Source organism: Petromyzon marinus, unplaced genomic scaffold (assembly GCF_048934315.1).
Source record: "Petromyzon marinus isolate PM22_M1 ecotype Great Lakes invasive population unplaced genomic scaffold, UKy_Petmar_22M1.pri1.0 PM_G_Scaffold_27, whole genome shotgun sequence".
NCBI lineage: Eukaryota > Metazoa > Chordata > Hyperoartia > Petromyzontiformes > Petromyzontidae > Petromyzon > Petromyzon marinus.
In genome coordinates this window covers 119,101-133,990 of record NW_027422839.1, presented here as the reverse complement: position 1 = coordinate 133,990, position 14,890 = coordinate 119,101, and the positions used below count along the sequence as shown (strand labels likewise).

The following is a 14,890-nucleotide window of genomic DNA, read 5'->3' as shown; positions in this document are numbered from 1 at the left end:
GTTTGCCTCTGTGTTTATTTCTGCCTGTGTCTCTCTGTCGTCTCTGTGTTCCTCTTGTCTGTGTCTGTCCGCCTGTCTTGTCTGTGTGTGTGTCTCTCTATCAGCGTCTATCCAACCGTATTCAACGACTGTCAGTAGCAACACGCGCCCGGTCAACTTCCACGGCCCACGACTCAAACTTGTTTATCTGTAACTTTTGCACCGTACGTAGCCAACCGTGTTAATCCATGGGTCTCTGTGTGTGTGTACATAACTTCTTTCGCACCATACCTAGCCAACCGTGATAATCTATGGGTCTCTGTGTGAGTCTCTGTGTGTGTATCTGGAACTTATTTCGCACGGTACGTAACCGAACCTGCCCAGGAGGAGCGGCTGGTATCTGTGGAGCTGTGGGCTGGGTAAATCTGTGAGCAGGAGTGAGAGACAAGCTCCCAAGCATTCACTACGTTATAAACAACACATTTGCACTCATAAGTCGCTTGCCTAATTGCCTCACCAACTCGGTGTTTCGTATCGAACCTCATCTCAAACAATGGAAGGGCGCCCCCTAGTGGCAGCTGCCCCTGTGTAGCACAAGGTGGCCCTGCACCGGCCTGCACGAGACATGAGTCTGTCGGTAGGGGGCGATCATTGACGCGTCATCTCCCTGTGGAGTTTCTGGATAGTGTTACTGGAATTGCCACAATTTTGACCGTGACACCAACATGCAATGTGCGTTGTGAGTGACACAGTGGCTTGTTTGACATCCGCTGTTAAGCAGACTGCACAGAGGATGTACTTTCTACGGCAGCTGAAGAAATTCAACCTGCCAAAGACAATGCTGGTGCAATTCTATACAGCGATCATTGAATCCATCCTCACATCCTCCATAACCGTCTGGTACGCTGCTGCCACTGCCAAGGACAAGAGCAGACTGCAGCGTATCATCCACACTGCTGAGAAGGTAATTGCCTGCAATCTACCAACCCTCGAGGACCTGCACACGACAAGGACCATGAGGCGAGCGAGGAAGATTTGTGGCCGATTCCTCCCACCCTGGACACTCTGTTTCAGCTACTCCCCTCCGGCAGAAGGCTTTGGTCCATCAGGACCAAAACCTCACGTCATAAAAACAGTTTCTTCCCATCTGCTGCTGGCCTGTTAAACAAGGCCAAGGGCTAACACTGATATTAACATTTTATCTACATAATGACACCTTGCCGATATTAACTATGTTAACCTATTTGTATTTTTTATTTTTAAATTATATCTTAAAGCTATTTTATATTCGATATTTATTCAATTTCATATACTTCAGCCCCTTGTGTGTTAGTTAGACTTTTAACCCTTATAGTAAGACTTGTTTAAAACTTATTGAAGATTTTAGATTCCTATATGTTGAATGTATGCACCATCCTGCCAAAGTAAATTCCGTGTCGGTGTGAACTTTCATGGCGAATAAAACCCTTTCTGATTCTGATTCTATCAGTAGTCTATGGGTCTCTATCAGTAGTCTATGGGTCTCTGTGTAGTGACTCTATGGGTCTCTATCAGTACTCTATGGGTCTCTATCAGTAGTCTATGGGTCTCTATGAGTAGTCTATGGGTCTCTATCAGTAGTCTATGGGTCTCTATGCAGTGATTCTATGGGTCTCTATCAGTAGTATATGGGTCTCTATCAGTAGTCTATGGGTCTCTGTGCAGTGACTCTATGGGTCTCTATGAGTAGTTTATGGGTCTCTATGAGTACTCTAAGGGTCTCTATGAGTAGTCTATGGGTCTCTATGAGCAGTCTATGGGTCTCTATGAGTAGTCTATGGGTCTCTATCAATGTTCCGTTTGGAATTGATAAAAGCTACCATACTGCCTCTACTTGACTACTGTGACATCGTGTATAAATCAGCCCCAAGTACTGTACTGAAGAAGCTTGATTCCATCTATCACTCGGCCTTAAGATTTGCATTGAACTGCCCATATAGGACTCACCACTGTGATCTCTACATTGGGTCAAACTTAACATCTCTTAATGTTCGACGGCTTGTGCACCAGATCTTATTTATTCACGATGTACTTACAAAAAATTCCGCAGACTACTGGATCTCCTCTGTTTCAAAGAACAAATTTGACCTCAGGTCTTCGCTCATTTACCAGCTTCACATTCCCTATTGCCGTACAAAAACTGGAGGAAGAGCTTTTGCTATTGATGCCCCCAGGGTCTGGAATGCTATTGCCAATAAACTGCAACTTAAATCACTACCTATGAGATCTTCACTCAAAACTGCTCTAGAGGAGTTGTACAACCCTAGCTGCCACTGCTATTCAGTGGCCTAAATTATGGCCCTAGATTTTGGTGTTATAATTTATTTATGTAGTTTATTGTTAAAAATTCGGTCACAGTCCCTATGATCACTGTTACATTGCATTTATGGCTTTTATTTTGGTGATTTCGAAAAGTTTTTTTTTGTTTTGGCCATGTTTTTGTTTATTGTAGTACGGAGTTAGACTGATGGCCTTAATCTTAGTTGTCTTGTGGTTGTTGTTGTTGTTTGACTTGCATCCCACTGAGATTTTTGCACACAGCGTTGGTGTACGGTGCTATTGCTGCTTGAATATTTTGATATTTTTTTCCTGTATTTTCTGTTTGCACAGTCACACAAAGTCACTTTAAGATGTTTTCTTGTTCATGTTTTTTGTTTGTTGCGGTTGCACCCGATTCAAGAGCCGAATGGCTCACAGGGCTATACCAAATAACTGAACTATGAACTCTGTCTCAGAACTGATTTTGCATTGTACGTCCACCCACGTGGCCCCGCCCCCTCGCGTGCGGATCGTGAATCGAGGTCAAAATCGACCGACGGCTTGCAATCGAAGTCGATTCGAACGTGGAGGAATCGATTTCCCTCGATACCGAATAGATCCACGGATCGATCCTACGCCATCACCGAGAACCAAATCTGAATGGAGGGAGAAGCCAAACAGCTCCCAGCGAGGCGCGAAGTCGCCACCTCCTCTGCCTCCTCTACCTCCTCTACCTCCACCTCGTCCCCCTCCTCCACCTCCTCAGTTGCCTCGCGACATCAACGACCCCGCAGCAGCGGAATCAGCAACAACGACGTCAACGCCCGCCACTGAGGCCTACACCGCCATGCAGCCTGCGGCCTCTGCCCATGCCGCGTCGCATTCTGCGGGTGGGATACAGGCGAGGGTCGGCTGCTGCGGCGGCGAGGAGGAGGAGGAGGATGAAGCGATGCAGCTGCTGACCATCGTAACCTCCGATCTAATCTCCGGCTACGTGGCTCACCTGACAGAACAGGCGGAGCAGCGGCGGCAGCTCCACAAGCAGCAGCACCAGCAGCCTGTGCAGCAGGGACTGCAGCACCAGCAGCCTGTGCAGCAGGGACTGCAGCACCAGCAGCCTGTGCAGCAGGGACTGCAGCAGCAGCACCAGCAGCCTGTGCAGCAGGGACTGCACCAGCACCACCAGCAGCAGCTTCAGCAGTTGCCGGAGCAGCTCCTGAAGGTGCAGCGACAACTCCAGCTGGCGCAGCAGCAACAGCAGCAGCGGGCGGAGAATCTCCGGCAGCAGCAGCTCCAGCATGTGCAGGAGGTGCAGGAGCAGCTTGAGCAGGTGCAGCAGCAACAGCAGCTCGTGCGGCGGCTCCAGCAGGAGCGGCAGCAGCTCCAGGGGGTGCAGGAGCAGCAGCTCCAGGAGGTGCAGGAGCAGTATCGGCTCCAGGACTTACAGCTAATGCATCGGTTCAAGCAGCTGCAGCTGACGCAGCACGAGCAGTTTGAGCAGCTGCGGCAGTTCAAGAACTGGCAGGAACTGTGGCGGCAGGTGCAGCAACTGCGGCGGCAGGCGCAGGAGGTGCAGTCGGAGCTCCAGGCTTCCCAGCGGCTCGTCCGGCAGCGTGTGGAGCAGCTGCAGGAGGTGCTCGACACCCAAGGGGACATCTTGCTCGCTCAGCTTGAAGCCTCCATCCCGGACTTGGCGAGCCGCACGGAGGAGCTGGCGAGGGAGGCGGAGCCGCTCCGGCTGGTCGTGACCATGGCCTGGAAGGTTCTCGCCGGCGGGCCCATGAACTGGGAAGGCGTCCTGTCCATGGTGGTGTTTTGCGCGCTGCTCGTGAAGAGCTTGAGGGCCTCCGGTCGTCTGGGCGACTTAGAGAAGTCGTGGCCCTTGACAGACGCGGTGGCCGCTGTGCTGTTGATCACACGCAAGCCGTGGCTCATGGAGCAGGGAGGCTGGGTGAGGGGTTACACACCGCCAACACCAACACCACTACCGTCGCCACCACTAACACCGCCAACACCACTACCGTCGCCACCACTAACACCACTACCGTCGCCACCACTAACACCACTACCATCGCCATCACTAACCACTAACACCACTACCGTCGCCACCACCAACACCACTACCGTCGCCACCACTAACACCACTACCGTCACCACCGCCAACACCACTACCGTCGCCATTGCCACCACCAACACCACTACCGTCGCCACCACTAACACCACCAACACCACTACCGTCGCCACCGCCACCACCAACACCACTACCGTCGCCACCACTAACACCACTAACGTCGCCACCACCACCAACACCGCCAACACCACCACCGCCAACACCACCACCAATAACATGTTTGAGAAATAGGGAGCCATCCCTTGACTGCACCCGGGCATCAATCAGCCTCCCATTGTATCTGTACCAGATGAAAAGGCTTCACAAACTACGTGGTCAAAATAGATGTTAAATAATGTGGGAGCCAGAGGACATTCCTGTCGCACCCCAAGGTGTACAGGGAATGGCTGCGACTCCCGGCCACGTAGTTTTACCCAGGCCTGCTCACCATCATGAAGGTCGTTCATGATCGTGAGCAGCAGGTCAGGGACTCCGAAAGCACGAAGAACAACCCAGATCCCAGGCCTACTGATGGTATCATAGGCCTTGACCAGGTAAATAAAGCAGAGATGTGTAGGTCTTGTTGGAATTCCCTACACCTCTGCTGTAGCAAACGGACAGATCACATGGCATCTGTGCAGGACCGCTCTTTCCTGAAACCGCATTGGGGCTCCGTAAGCCTCTCCTCAGCATGCCTGGCAAGGCGATGTTAAATAATCCTTGCCAGGACCTTTACCAGCACACTAAGGAGTGAGATGCCCCTGTAGTTGTTACAGTCTGTGCGGTCCCCCTTTTTAAAGAGGGAGACCACCAGGGCATCCTTCCAATCCTGCGGAACCCGTCCAGTGGTCCAGACTGTTGTTATGATGTCATGTAGGGCAGTTTCAAGTTTTCAAGTTTCATTCATTAGGTGTAGCCCTGTGAGCCATGCGGCTCTTGAGTCGGGTGCAACCGCAACAAAGTATGAACAGAGAAACATCTTAAAGCGACGACGACGCGCAACAGAAACATCCTGGATAAACCAGCAAATCTTACAGAAAAAAACACCGTATTACAACGCTGTGTGCAAAAATCCCAGTGTGATGCAAGACAAACAATAACAACCAGAAGACAAGTTAGATTCAAGTTATCAGGCCAACTCCGCACTTCCGCAAGAAACATGGCTTAACCATCTGTTTTAGAAATCACCAAAATAAAGCTATAAAATACATAGTGGTCAGCACACCATACGATTGAACCCTAGTTCAACTCCCAGCCACGGCTAACATCACAGTGAGGAGCTATATCTGAACTAGTCCCTGGCTTCCACCATATAAACTAAATTAAAAATATATATTTCACCAGGTAAGGCCCAGAGCTATATAGCTCTTTTTTTATAAACGATCTGGCTATCACAAATGATAGCTCAACGAAGTGGCTCATCATGGGGAAATTTATAGCAGCCAAATACTCTATAAACGCACGTTGATTCTAAATGTGGAGAGGGAAAAACCGGAGGCCCCGGAGAAAAATCTATGCGACCACGATGAGAGAGAAATTAAAACTCCAAATATACACGTGTAAGGGTCGGGATCTAACCCACGACCTCCTATATACCAGGCGAGGTAGTTAACATCTCGCCACCTCGAAGTATGGTCATACAACCATTGTGACCAACATGGCACAGACGCATCCATCTGTCTAGCAGTGGATTGACAAATGTCCACGATTTAATTATTTGAAAACTGCTGAACTGTACTGTCTGCTACACTTCACACAGCATTCAGTTGCCTTGGAGGTGGGTGGGCGGCTGCACAGCATGGCATCTCAATGCCTGTGTTATCCACCAACACTGCTTGCTTGTTAATGGATTATACATGCATCAGCGCCATTAAACGTCGTCAACAAAGGACAGCTGGGCAAAAAATTCAGTTAAAGATTTTTTTTTAATCAAGGTGTTTCTTTCTTCATATGCACTGCTTATCACGGTTGCTGATGCAGCACACCAGTAAAGATTTATGCGGCACTTTGTCAATCCGCCGCTGGATGAAGGATTCCCCAACAGTATTGGTCATGGGAATTGTTGGGCCATGCTTTCCCACCAGCCCTTTCGTGAAAATACTGCTGAATAATGGTCTGATTACACCATGTTGGGTCATTTAGGTTGTTTGACCATACTTCACCATGCTGATCAGTGTGGGTTGTGAAGTAGTGTGGACCTAGGACCGGTTCAGATATTATTCGCCGCTGAGAGTCATCCAAATTGCGTGTAATTCCAGGTGTTCGCTTGTTTATCAAGGACAACCTCAATGAGTATCATGACTCTTTCAGGAGGCCCCTGCCATACTTCAGCCATAGGGGTCTTCCACGAGTGCTGTCTATTACAATCTGCGGGTCATTTTTTTTTATTTGGCAAATCGGGACCGTGACAGCAGCACACAATGGCGTGATCTTGCGACAGACGTTGCGAGGTCTTTAACATCCGACTGTCAAGTGGAAGGCGCGTATGTTTACGGTTAATGCAACGGCAGCCGTGAGCAGGGTGAGTGCCGGATTTGAACGGTGAATTTCTGCAACAAGCGGCGAACGTGGTAAAGCTGGCATGCGCCACCAAAATGATTCAGCCGTGGGGATAAATGGCCACTGCTTTTGTTGATGGTTTGGGGGGGGGGTAGTTATCCCCGTTGAGAAACTGAATAAGTAAATAATTGTCCTCTGTCATTTGAGCTACCACTGTCGTCTACTCCGTGTCCAATGCTAATAGGCGTCTCTCTCTCTCTTACTCCGGATCATCAAAGCAATGCTGCGGTTGCCACCTAGCGGTTGAATCCCCGTACTGCCATTTCTAATAACATGATGTAAACCAACTACGTAGATGCATAAATAAATAAATAAAGGGTCGCCATTCAAATTTATAAAAGACAATAACCTATCACAGCAGCAACATGAGCGCGGGACGGGCAACGAACGGTTTCAGCAACGCCAAAAGACGTGTACTGTGTGGACAAAACTTTTCAACAAACGCCACCCTCGCTCAGCATTTCGCTTGGGAGATCATCTCTGCCCTCTGCCTTTCCTGGTCTTAGGCTCTGGATCGCCTTAAGTACTTCCTCAACAGATGGTACCTCAGCCAGCCACTCACAGGGGGTGACTTCTTCGACACCTTTGAGGCACCGCAGCCTCAGCAGGGTCATCCCCACTTTGTGCCACGATGTTTTCCAGGCTGAGGGATTTCCCCTCCTCCAGGACCTCACAGAAATGCTCAGCAAATCTGCAAACCCGTTCCTGGGGGTCGGAGATTGGATCACCGTTCTTTCCCCTAATCATAGTAATAAGTGTGGTGCTGCAGGTTACTTCTTTATGGAATTAAAGAGCGATTTGTGATAATGGGCCATTGAGGCAGACTCCATCTCCTTAGCAACCCGCGACAACCGACCGTCCTTACAGTGCCTCACGGCTCTCCGAACCTCCGAGCGAAGGCTGCGGTAAGCCTCATTCTCTGACGTGGGATGCTGCAGACGATGAGAGTCAGCCTGTCGCTTTTTTCTCAGCCAGCCTGAACACCTACTTTGTGAGCCAGGGTCTATGGGGATAGGTCTGGACCGCGTACCCAAAGCAGCCAATTGCAGCTGCATGAGCCACAGTCCTCGCCCATTTCCCCTCGACATCAGGAGGAGCGGGGGATGAACCAGCCCGAAGGTTCTGGAAAGGGGCGTGGCCAGTGGTGGAGCTTGGAAAGGGGCGTGGCCAGAGGTGGAGCTTGGCCACGCCCGGCATATATAAGGGAGACCGAAACCAGAGGTTCAGGGCTGTTAGCGGGTCTTGGGTCCTGGCTGCGTCTCTGCTCGTCGTGATCCCTTCGTCTCCGACCACGTGGCTGTTCTGCAACACCCTCTCCGTTGCCGCCGCCGCTACGCTAGTCGGACAGCTGGCGCAGCGTATGCCGGAGATGGGCTGTGTGTTAGGATCGTCTATGTGCAGCTGTGTTACGAAGTGTGTCGCCCCGTGTGCTCTTAATAAATAAGAAGCCTTCTACTCGATGTGTCTCGGAAGTCGCTCAGTGCACACGCTTTGTCTTTGAGAACTGGTCGGCCTACACCAGATACAGCAGTAGAAGCAGTCTTCTCTATGGCCTAGACTCCTACCCAGTGTCTCACTCCCCAGTGTCTCACTACCCAGTGTCTCACTACCCAGTGTCTCACCACCCAGTGCCTCACTACCCAGTGTCTCACTACCCAGTGTCTCACTCCCCAGTGTCTCACCACCCAGTGTCTCACTAGCAGTGTCTCACTACCCAGTGTCTCACCACCCAGTGTCTCACTAGCAGTGTCTCACTCCCCAGTGTCTTACTACCCAGTGTCTCACTACCCAGTGTCTCACTACCCAGTGTCTCACTTGCAGTGTCTCACTACCCAGTGTCTCACTACCCAGTGTCTCACTAGCAGTGTCTCACTACCCAGTGTCTCACTACCCAGTACCTCACTAGCCAGTGTCTCACTTCCCAGTGTCTCACTACCCAGTGTCTCACTACCCAGTGTCTCACTACCCAGTGTCTCACTAGCAGTGTCTCACTATCAGTGTCTCACTACCCAGTGTCTCACTACCCAGTGTCTCACTAGCAGTGTCTCACTACCCAGTGTCTCACTACCCAGTGTCTCACTAGCAGTGTCTCACTACCCAGTGTCTCACTACCCAGTGTCTCACTAGCCATTGTCTCACTACCCAGTGTCTCACTACCCAGTGTCTCTCTACCCAGTGTCTCACTAACCAGTGTCTCACTACCCAGTGTCTCACTGCCCAGTGTCTAATTAGCAGTGTCTCACTACCCAGTGTCTCACTACCCAGTGTCTCACTACCCAGTGTCTCACTACCCAGTGTCTCACTAGCAGCGTCTCACTACCCAGTGTTTCACTACCCAGTGTCTCACTACCCAGTGTCTCTGTACCAGTGACTCACTACCCAGTGTCTCACTAGCAGTGTCTCACTACCCAGTGTTTCACTACCCAGTGTCTCACTAACCAGTGTCTCACTACCCAGTGTCTCACTACGCAGTGTCTCACTACCCAGTGTCTCACTACCCAGTGTCTCACTACCCAGTGTCTCTCTACCAGTGACTCACCACCAAGTATCAGATCAGAGAACAACGCCAAAAGGCGACCAGCACAAGGACAATGCCATGCGTATCAGCAGAGCATTTACAGCTCGGGGCTGAGTAGCAGCAGCAGCAGCAGCAGCTGTGTGATGACGATGATGATGATGGGGCTCTCTTTTCGTTCTGTTTCTCTGCTGCCACACAGGAGGGCTTCCTGGGAGCGTTCGGGCCGGGGACGCCCACCTATGAGAGGAGCCGCAGACGCCGAGCTCCGACGGGCAGCGACAGTGGAGACGAGAAGAGAGAGACAGAGAGAGAGACAGAGGCTTTTGACTTTTAAACAACTTTCATTGCCGCGTTAAAAACGTGCCAACTACAAACTTAAATGTTCATGTTTTAAAAAAGAAATTCCACAAAAATAATTGTCGTGGGATGCATTTTATTGAGTGCGTATACGCAATTTGACTTTAAGTCTTGCCGCAGAAAACTGGTTACACACAAACAGAACGTACAGCCAAGAAATTGTGATGACGTGTTGTTTTAAATTGCCTGAATTTCTGTTAAAACACTTTTTTAAGTCACAACGTCAGACAGTTGTCTTTGATCATTCACAATGAACGTTTGTGTGTTTAGCGTTACCGACGTAAAGTGCGTGCAAGTAAGTCGTGACTTTTAACCGTAATCTTAACTTCTAATGGAACATAAATCTGAGTAATAGTATCATGGCACTGAGCTATGTGAAAATATAGCTGGGTACGCTCAGTCACATAAAAAAAGTCATTTTCATGTTCCGTTGAAATACGTTCACTCAGTGTACTAAGCAACCAAAAACGACATCATTATGAACAGAGGATTAACCTTTAGTTATGGAATGCACCGTCGGATCCTAAAGATTGTTGAACTATGAGACCACAACGACGCCTATCTTATAATCCTGTGGGGAGTATACAACATGCACACACACCAAAGTAGTCTGAGCATTCGTGGAAAATGTGCGGTACAACACATCGTTCAATTCCTGTCAAGCCTAACGCATTGCTTACGAGTATCCTATTAGTGTAACAGTCGGCATTGGTCACAGGTTCATAACGTATATATATGTATCGTGTACAAAATCCTCTTCGAAGACGTCTGGCCAACGTGAAAGAGTCAAAATTACCCCCCCCCCCCCGCCCGCCTCAAAGGGGCTCTCCAGTGCCCCCTCTCGTGGAGCCCCATCTGTCAGCAGTGGCACGGGTAAGAATTGCAGGGCTACGCCTCTTACCTGTTACACAATGTCTGGCAATAGTGGCGGTGAGCGTTGACCGAGATTGAGTGATTGATGTGAAACTATCTGCAGTAAATGATATGTTGCGTCTCTTAAAACGTTTGTGCTTTTTTTTTCTAGCTGCGCTCCGAGAACAATTTTCCCGGATGATTGTTGCGTTTGTTCAAATGCATGTTTTTTTATCTTCATTAGACCTCCTTTGCCAGTACCAAAATGTAATAATAATAGGGGTTTTTCCCATTTTTTTGGCAACAAAACTGAAACCTTTTTACAAGGATTCATGTTACTGCATTAACCACAATACCTGCAGTCAAAATGCAAACAAAACACATACTATGATAATATATGATGCATTGTCCTTTAGAAAGAAAGCCGTCCCTTGGTGTGGACCAATCAGTTTCAAGGACAATGCCACAAATATCAGTGTGTTTTTTGTTTGCAATTTGACTGCAGGTATTGTGGTTAATGCAGCAGCATGAATCCTTGTAAAAAGGTTTCAGTTTTGTTCCCAAAAAAAGGGTAAAAGCCCTACTATTATTACATGTTTTATAAACACATATGTAGCGACTCCAACTGAGTCGCAGACGTTGTCTCGGGAGCAACACCACATCACCGACTCAACATAACACAAGCCACGCTTGGGTGTTGAACGCCCATCTAGCTACGCTACGGCAGCACCGGACACGGCTCGTTATCCCGGCCCGGACCCTGAGCTGGGTCCCAGACCGCGTGGCTAGAGGCTTCTCCCCCCGACGTGGATCTTCATCGCTGGCAACACGAAGAACCCCGGGGCCCTCGCGGGGCCCCCGTCACATCGGCCCGGGCCGGGGCCGGCTCCGCCTCTCGCCCCGCCCACCTTCCAGATCTCTCCGCCTCTTTCCCGAAGGCTCCCCGAGAGCTCCTCTACGCCACATGACCGCCCGGCGGCCCCCCTCCAACGTCGTCCGGCCGCGTGCCGGCGGGTCAACCGGCGTGTCGTGCCCCAACGCGAGCCCGGCTGGCCCGCGCCGCACGCCGCTCGCGGTGCCTCCGCGCCGACCGGCGCTCAGCCAGGCCCCGCGCTAGGCCCGGCGGCGCCACGCCCGGTGAGCAGGCCGCACGTGATGCCAACGCATCGTCCGCCGTGGATTCGTAAGCCTGGCACCACGCGGTGACAGTCGCAGTCACTACACACGCGTTTTCATCTTCTTTGGTTCTTTCGGTAAAGTCACCACGTAGAATGAGAATAAAGTAATAAATTAATAAAATAAAATAACACGATAAAATTCTCACGACGTTTCGGCCACAACACAAGTGGCCTGTCCTCGAGACAGTCTCGTCCCTTCACCTGATGAACACACACTACACCGATAACTCTTTAGAATTGCCGCTTGTTGTTGTCGTCTTTCAGCACGGTTGGGCAACGTGCGGTGGTGGTGTGACAGAAAGAGTTCAACGTACACACATACACACACACACATACACACACACATACACACACACATACACACACACATACACACACATACACACATACACACACATACACACATATACATACATACACATTCACACATACATACACACACATACACATACATACACAACAACAACAACAACCGCCATTCGCCACTAAGTGGCGGTGACGTCACCACGACGCTTGTGCCAGGCTATGTGCACTCTGAGGCCATGTGAAGTGTCAAACGCCCGCTGGCAGGAGGTCACGGGGCAGACCCAGGTGCCACGGGTCGACTGACTGAGATGACTGGCTGATGCACCACCTGTGCCCCCTACTGTGCCAACCTGCTGTGCTTTAGCCACCCGGCACTCCGCTCATTGTTCTGAGCGTCGCTCCTCCGTCCTCCATTGTTGTTGGAGGGCGACTGCCTCCAACTGCCCAGTAGCATCCTTCACGAGCCTCCTCCACAGAGGCCGATCTTGACACCGCTGGTACCAGTCATCGGCAAGTCCACTCAGCTCCACATCCTCCTGTACCACATCACTCCATCTCTTCTCTAGCCCGTGCCGCGCCCGCTTAGCCCCCTCAATCCGGCCAAACAAAAGCTGTTTCGGCATGCGGTGGCTGGGCATGCGGGCTACATGACCCAGCCATCGCAGCCTTGCCTGCCGGAAGAGCTCACCGATGGGACCCTGCCCAGATCTTTCAAGGATTTGTGAACTCCTCACACAATCCAGTCTGGTTAAACCCAGGATGGATCGTAGGCAGGCCAGCCTAAATGTTTCTAACCGGCGAAGATGTTCCATTAGGGGGGTCCACGTTTCGCAAGCGTAGAGAAGGGAGAGAATGACCGTGGCCGAGAAGACCTGAAGCTTAGTGCGGAGCGACAGACCAGGTAGCTTCCACGCAGCATTACGCAACCGATGAAAAGATATTGCCGCTCGACTGATTCGGAGTGAGACCTCTGCTGTTAAACTGGAGCCAGTCATAAGCACACTGCCCAGGTATGGGAAACTCTCCACTCTCTCCACAACTGCCCCATCACCGATTGGGAGTTGTGGGGGTGGAGTGTCCGATGGTACAAAATACCCAGGCAGGTGCTTAGTTATGGTGGGGCTGATGGTAAGGCCCCACCTCTTAGTGGCACGCTCCAGTCTCAGCAGTAGCGTCTCCAACTCCTCCTCTGACTGAGCAGCTATTACCAAATCATCAGCATACATAACGTGGTTGAGCAATAGGGAGCCATCCCTTGACCGCACCCAGGCATCGATTAGCCTCCCATTATATCTGTACCATATGGAGATTCCCCGGTACAGCTAGTGAAGGCTTCACGAACTACGTGGTCAAAATAGATGTTAAATAATGTGGGAGCCAGAGGACATCTCTGTCGCACCCCAAGGTGTACAGGGAATGGCTCTGACTCCCGGCCACGTAGTTTTACCCGGGCCCGCTCACCATCATGAAGGGTCTTAATGATCGTGAGCAGAGGGTCAGGTACTCCAAAAGTACGAAGAACGACCCAGAGCCCAGGCCTACTGATGGTATCATAGGCCTTGACCAGGTCAATAAAGCAGAGATGTAGGTCTTGTTGGAATTCCCTACACCTCTGCTGTAGCAGACGGACAGAAAATATAGCATCTGTGCAGGACCGCCCTTTCCTGAAACCGCATTGGGGCTCCGCAAGCCTCTCCTCAGCGTGCCTGGCAAGGCGATGCTGAATAATCCTTGCCAGAACCTTTCCCGGCACACTGAGGAGTGAGATGCCCCTGTAGTTGTTACAGTCTGTGCGGTCCCCCTTCTTAAAAAGGGGGACCACCAGGGCATCCTTCCAATCCTGCGGAACCCGTCCAGTGGTCCAGACTGTTGTTATGATGTCATATAGGGCAGTCTGTGCACAAACGCCACCCTCCCTCAGCATTTCGCTTGGGAGATCATCTCTGCCTGCTGCCTTTCCTGGTCTCAGACTCCGGATCGCCTTCAGTACTTCCTCAACAGATGGCACCTCATCCAGCCACTCACAGGGGGTGACTTCTTCCAATATTTGAGGCACCGCAGCCTCAGCAAGGTCATCCTCACTTTGTGCCACGATGTTTTCCTGGCTGAGGGATTTTCCCTCCCCCAGGACCTCACAGAAATGCTCAGCAAATCTGCAAACCTGTTCCTGGGGGTCGGAGATTGGATCACCGTTTTTCCCCTAATGATGGTAATAGGTGTGGCGCTGCAAGTTACTTTTTTGATGGAGTTAAAAAGAGATTTGTGATCACGGGCCACTGAGGCAGACTCCATCTCCTTAGCAACCCGCGACCACCACCCATCCTTGCAACGCCTCACGGCTCTCCGAACCTTCGAGCGAAGGCTGCGGTAAGCCTCTTCATTCTCTGACGTGGGATTCTGTAGCCGATGACAGTGGGCCTGTCGCTTTTTCTCAACCATCCTGAACACCTCCTCTGTCAGCCAGGGTCTCTGGGGAGGTCTGGACCGCGTACCTAAAGCAGCCATTGCAGCTGCATGAGTCACGGTCCTAAACCTCGCCCATTTACCCTCGACATCAGGAGGAGTCGGGGACGATGCCAATCCCAGCCGCAAGCGATGATGAAATTCTCGCTTGCAACTTTTATCAGATAACTGAGACCAGGCCACTTTAGGTCGGAATGGGGTCCTGGGTGTACACCCACCACCGGAGTGGAAGAATGGCAGGCGCATCTTACAGATGACTAGTCGATGGTC

The 14,890-nt window shown here is 50.9% G+C and overlaps 1 protein-coding gene across 1 annotated transcript; it reads left to right on the top strand.

The window, feature by feature from the left end:
* Positions 1 to 2,903: 2,903 nt before the first annotated feature.
* Positions 2,904 to 10,840, top strand: LOC142913987 (uncharacterized). Its single transcript, XM_076061112.1, has 2 exons — positions 2,904 to 4,228; positions 9,664 to 10,840. Exons 1-2 carry the CDS (start codon positions 3,125 to 3,127, stop codon positions 9,796 to 9,798), a joined length of 1,239 nt encoding a protein of 412 aa, XP_075917227.1. The 5' UTR covers positions 2,904 to 3,124; the 3' UTR covers positions 9,799 to 10,840.
* The last annotated feature ends 4,050 nt before the right edge of the window (positions 10,841 to 14,890 follow it).